Source organism: Anser cygnoides, chromosome Z, assembly GCF_040182565.1.
Source record: "Anser cygnoides isolate HZ-2024a breed goose chromosome Z, Taihu_goose_T2T_genome, whole genome shotgun sequence".
In the NCBI taxonomy this organism is placed as follows: Eukaryota; Metazoa; Chordata; class Aves; order Anseriformes; family Anatidae; genus Anser; species Anser cygnoides.
In genome coordinates, this window is record NC_089912.1 from 68,412,943 (window position 1) to 68,418,431 (window position 5,489).

A 5,489-nucleotide genomic window follows, 5' to 3' on the forward strand; every position below is an offset into this window, starting at 1 on the left:
ATTTCCCCTCAAGTATAAGGACTACAGATTTAACTCGGAACTTAAGTTAAACCTAAGATACCAGTGTTAACACCAGAGAATGAAAAGTCTCCTGAAAACTACATCTTAATTTCTTGCTATTTTTTTTCCACATTTCTTATAAACCATTCAGTGTTTCTCAGTAGCTCACATAAGCACCACAGTGAGATACAGTTCTCATTAAAATCAGAAACAAAACCACAAGTTGCTACTCATTAATAGGTTGAGTTTTTTGTAAGGTTCTCTAACCAACATTAAAAGGAAAGTCTTAGGACAAAACTCAGTCCCTCACACTAACCCATGATATTAAAGGCACAAAGAATATTTATTCTGAGCAGCAGGCAATAAAGCAGCTGCAGACCACATGGATTATTTGCTACTGTTCAAGAGATTTATTGCATTTTACAAACAAAACTTAAAATTTATTTTAAAAGCAAACTAAGAGATAAAAACATCTACAGGGAACTGAGGCGTGTTTCACAGAATATATCATCCTAAAGCAAAATATGAGGAGGATAAAGGTGGGAAGGAGGATGACAGAAATAAAGATGAATTTCTGTTTCATATATAGTAAATATTAGTGATTACCAGCTGCAGAATGAAAGCATTTAGAAATAATTCATTTTCTCAAGCTGAAAAAGGCAAACTCTGTATCTCAAAAAGGACAGAATAGGTCTACCGTTCTTAGATCATTGTTTTTAACATTGGAAATGGTTTATACGAATATGTTAACAATACACAATTACTTGGGTTATTTTGTGTTCGAAGACTTTTATATTCCTGTAGCCGATTGATGTGGCTACTGCATTAAAGGTGTTGATTAATATAGTGGCAGCATGTTTGAAACGATTTATCTTAATTTCAGTTTAATTTAAAGTCACCTTTTAAAAGTTTCAAAATTGTATTGACAAATTTCTGAACTTGGAACCTACAGAACTCACGAACAGAGGTGTATGTATAGGAATGAACCACTACCCCCTTGAATAGTGTCAACATCAGAACGAACAGTAAGAAGATGAACCTCTTCAATTATTTGAGCAGAAAGCCTTTCCTCAAAGAAAACATTTTAATAAGAACACATGAAGTGTTTTTAAAATAACATATAAATTTTACTGGTTTAGACTTCTAAGTTTTTCTCTCTTACAGATTGCCTCAGTCATCCCTTCTTTTTACTGACAGGTACAGTTTATAGAATCACAAGGGTTGGAAAAGACCTCCAAGATCACCTGGTCCAACCACCACCCTACTACCAATGTCACCCACTAAACCACGTCCCTAAGCACCACGTCCAACCTTTCCCTAAACACCCTCAGGGACAGTGACTCCACCACCTCCCTGGGCAACCCATCCCAATGCCTGACTGCTCTTTCTGAGAAGAAATGTCTCCTCATTTCCAGCATGAGCCTCCCCTGGTGCAGCTTGAGGCCATTAGTTACCTGTGAGAAGAGGCTGACCCCCAGCTCCCCACACCTTCCTTTCAGGCAGTTGTAGAGAGGAATGAGGCCTCCCCTGAGCCTCCTCTTCTCCAGACTAAACAACCCCAGTTCCCTCAGCCGCTCCTCACAGGACTTGTGTTCCAGGCCCTTCACCAGCTTCGTAGCCCTTCTCTGGACATGCTCCAGGGCCTCGATATCCTTCCTGTGGTGAGGGGCCTAAAGGTGAATACAGCACTCAAGTTGTGGCCTCACCAGGGCAGAGTACATGGGGACGATCACCTCCCTGGTCCTGCTGGCTGCACTACTCCTTGTCCAAGCCAGGATGCCATTGGCCTTCTCGGCCATGTGGGCACACTGCCAGCTCATGTTCAGGTGAGCATTGACCAACACCCCCAGAGCCTTTTCCCCTGCACAGCTTTCCAGACACTCTGCCCCAAGCCTGTAGCACTGCATGGGGTTGTTGTGGCCAAAGTGCAGGACCTGGCACTTAGCCATGCTGAACCTCATCCCACTGGCCTCTGCCCATCGACCCAACCTGTCCAGATCCCTCTGTAGGGCCTCCCTACCCTCTGGCAGGTCAACACTTCCCCCCAGCTTGGTGTCCTCTGCAAACTTACTGAGGGTGCACTCAATTCCCTCATTCAAGTCATCAATGAAGATATTAAAGAGGATGGGCCCCAACACCGACCCCTGGGGAACACAACTGGTGACCAGTTGCCAGCTGGATTTCACTCCGTTCACCACCATTCTCTGGGCCCAGCCACCCAGCCAGTTTTTAACCCAGCCAAGAGTGTACCTGTCCAAGCCATGGGCTGGCAGCTTCTCCTGGAGATTACTGGGGGAGACCGTGTCAAAGGCCTTGCTGAAGTCTAGGTAGACTACACCAACAGCCTCTCCCTCATCCACCAAGAGGGTCATCCAGTCATAGAAGATGAGGTTGGTGAGGCAGGACTTGCCTTTCATGAACCCATGCTGACTGGGCCTGATCCCCTGATTGTCCCACACATGCTGTGCCACTGTACTCAGGATGACCTGTTCCATCGCCTTCCCTGGCACTGAGGTCAGGCTGACAGGCCCGGAGTTCCCTGAATCCTCCTTACAACCCTTCTTATAGATGGGCATCCCATTAGCAAGTCTCCAGTCTTGCTAATTAATGCTCCAGACCTGTCTGGATGTCCATGACCGCTGACAGATGATGTAAAGTGGCTCAGCAATCACATCCACCAGCTCCCTCAGCACCTGGCACCACAGATTTGTGACAGTCCAGGTGGAGCAGCAGGTCTCTAACTGTTTCCACCTGAACTGTGAGGGGTTTATTCTGTTCCTCATCCCAGACTTCCAGGTCGGGAGGGTGAGTACCCCGAGGATAAATGGTCTGACTATTAAAGACAGATGCAAAGAAGGCATTGGGAATCTTGGCCTTTTCCTTATCCTCAGTAGCCATGTTCCCCACTGCGTCCAGTAAAGAATGGAGATTCTCCTTGGCCCACCTCTTGCCATTAATATATTTATAAAAACATTTTTTGTTATCCTTAACCATAGTGGCCACGTTGAGCTCTTGTTAGGCTTTAGCCTTTCTGATCTGTCCCCTGCATACGCTAGGAAATTCCTTGCACGCTCCCCAGGTTGCCTGTCCCTTCTTCCACTGGACATAAACTCTCTTTTTGTCCCAGACACACATCAAAAGTTCCCTGTTCAGCCACACCGGTCTTCTTCCCCACCAGCTAGACTTACGGCACACAGAGACAGCCTGCTCCTGCACCTTTAAGACTTCCTTCTTGAGGAGCTCCAGCCATCCTGGGCCCCTCTGCCCTCCAGGGCTGGCTCCCAAGGGACCCTCCCTGCCAGTGTCCTGAACAGTTCAAAGTCTGCCCTCTGCAAGTCCAAGGTAGCAGTTTTACTGACCCAGGGGGGTCAGTAACTTTGTGGCTTCACAAAGAATAGAGAACTCTACCATTTTGTGGTCACTCTGCCCAAGACAGCTCCCTACCACCACATCTCCCACCAGTCCTTCTCTGTTTGTGAACAGCAGGCCTAGCGGGGCACCCCCTCTGGTAGGCTCACTAACCAGCTGAGTCAGGAAGCTCTCTTCCACATGCTCCAGGAACCTCCAAGACTGCTTCCTCGGGGCTGTACTTCCAGCATATGTCCAGCTGTATTTCCAGCATATGTCCAGGAAGTTAAAGTCCCCCATGAGAACAAGTGCTGACGATTGAGCGACTTCCACCAGCTGCTTATAGAACACCGCATCCGTCTTTTCATCCTGGTTTGGCGGTCTGTAAACAAGCCCTCACCAGTTTAACAGAAGATAAGTGCATGCTGACCTATTATGGAAATATTTGTATCAGGAAAATAATGTCATTGCTGATTTGGAACAATGAATAAAGCAGAGATGCTTTATATGACTAAAGTCAGAATAGAGTTAAATATCCAGCATTCTGAAGATTTTAAGAGGACTATTCTTAGAATTGTAGTTTGTTTTTTTTTGTTGTTGTTCTAGAGAAGAACTAGTCAAATTATGTAGTTAACATATTACTTATAGCCACTCATACCTCCTTTATCCATCCCCCACTCCAAAGTGATTTTCTGCTTGAAGCATAACAGGAGAACGGAACCATTTATGCAATATCCCTTCAAAAATCTTGCTGAAATCCAAAAGCTCAGTACACCTATTAGAAGATGTTCAGAGTGGCCACCTGAACCTGAACCTGACTTCTCCAAAGAATTGGACAGAATTACTGTGCATTAACTGCTCTGCACTATTTGCCTGGTCACTGCATATGTGAAAATACGCTTACTTGTAAAAACCGCTGCACAGGATGAGCACACATCTGCAAGGTAAGAGAAAGCTTGCAGAGTAGCTGAAGCATTACTTACGCTATGGCTTACCCCACAATACCTTATTTACCTTCTCAAGTTTCAGACCCATTTTTTTTTGTCTCTCTCCCTTTATCATTTTTTTTGTTACGCAGCCACACAGAAATGAGAGACCTGAATACAAACTTCACGTCACAGCAGCTAACCCCACCAGCAAGGAACACCGCTTATTCAGTGCAGATGGCAGAGCGAAACAAAAAAAGAATGACTGCTGTGTTTCTTAAATACGAAATCGAGCGCAGGAGTATAGCAAGTTGCCTGGTGTTCAGAAAAGGGATCAAAATACCATCAAGCACTTGGCTAGACGGAGAAAGGTTGCACTGGTACCTCCTGTTTTCGGCCAGACTTGCGCCTTCATCCTTCAGCCGCCTGCTTTTCTCCACGCAGCCCCCCACGAGGCCTTCCTTCCTCCTCTTCGCCGCGAGCACCCAGCCCTCGTCGTCCTCCTCCCCCGCCAGACCCCTGTCATCCGCAGCGTCTGCCTCGAACTGCCGGGAGGTGGCCCTGGAAACCTTCTCGCCGATCCTCCTCTTCCACCCGAAGGAGGCCATGGGGAGCGCTGCGGGAGCGCCGAGACCCCCGGCACCCCCCCGCCGGCCGGCAGGAAGAGGAAGGGCGCGCAGCCGGAGGACAGGTGCGGCTGTGGACGCCGCGGGGCGTGACGGGAGATGTAGTCCACGCGCGGAGGCAAGACGAGAAGGGCGGGTGCGGCTGTGGCGCCGCGGGGGGTGATGGGAGATGTAGTCCCCGCGGGTAACGGCAGCCACCGGGGGCGCTGGGCTGTGGCGGCGGCCATGACGCGACGGGGGGGGGGTCGTGGTGACGGGCAGGGCCCCCTGCTGCTGGCCGCCAGGAGGGCGAATAAAACAAATAAAACTAAACAAAAGAAACAAAAAGAAAACAGGCAGGGTACGGGGGTTAAAAGTCGCTCCATAGTTATAAGGGCAGAAGGCAGGGCTTATAACACTACAAGACAGCATGCACACAGCTTCAGAATAACGTGGTTAATACAGTTTGTATTTACTCATGTTGTGAAAGTTTAAAAAGTCACACAGTTAGAAAGCACTTTTGCATTCATCAGCTTTGTCAAAAAAAATCAACACAGGCAGTAGGCACATCTGTATTAAAAGAACAAGACTGCACATCTTACAATGATAA

The 5,489-nt window shown here is 47.5% G+C and overlaps 1 protein-coding gene across 1 annotated transcript in view; it reads right to left on the reverse strand.

Annotated features, from left to right (window-relative positions):
* The window catches only part of TTC33 (tetratricopeptide repeat domain 33), a 52,279-nt gene extending 47,307 nt beyond the window's left edge, over positions 1–4,972 (reverse strand). Inside the window, exon 1 of the mRNA XM_013181711.3 lies at positions 4,659–4,972. Coding sequence (XP_013037165.1) covers positions 4,659–4,882 — 224 coding nt within the window. The 5' untranslated portion in view covers positions 4,883–4,972. The remainder of the gene's footprint in view (positions 1–4,658) is intronic.
* Positions 4,973–5,489: the final 517 nt, after the last annotated feature.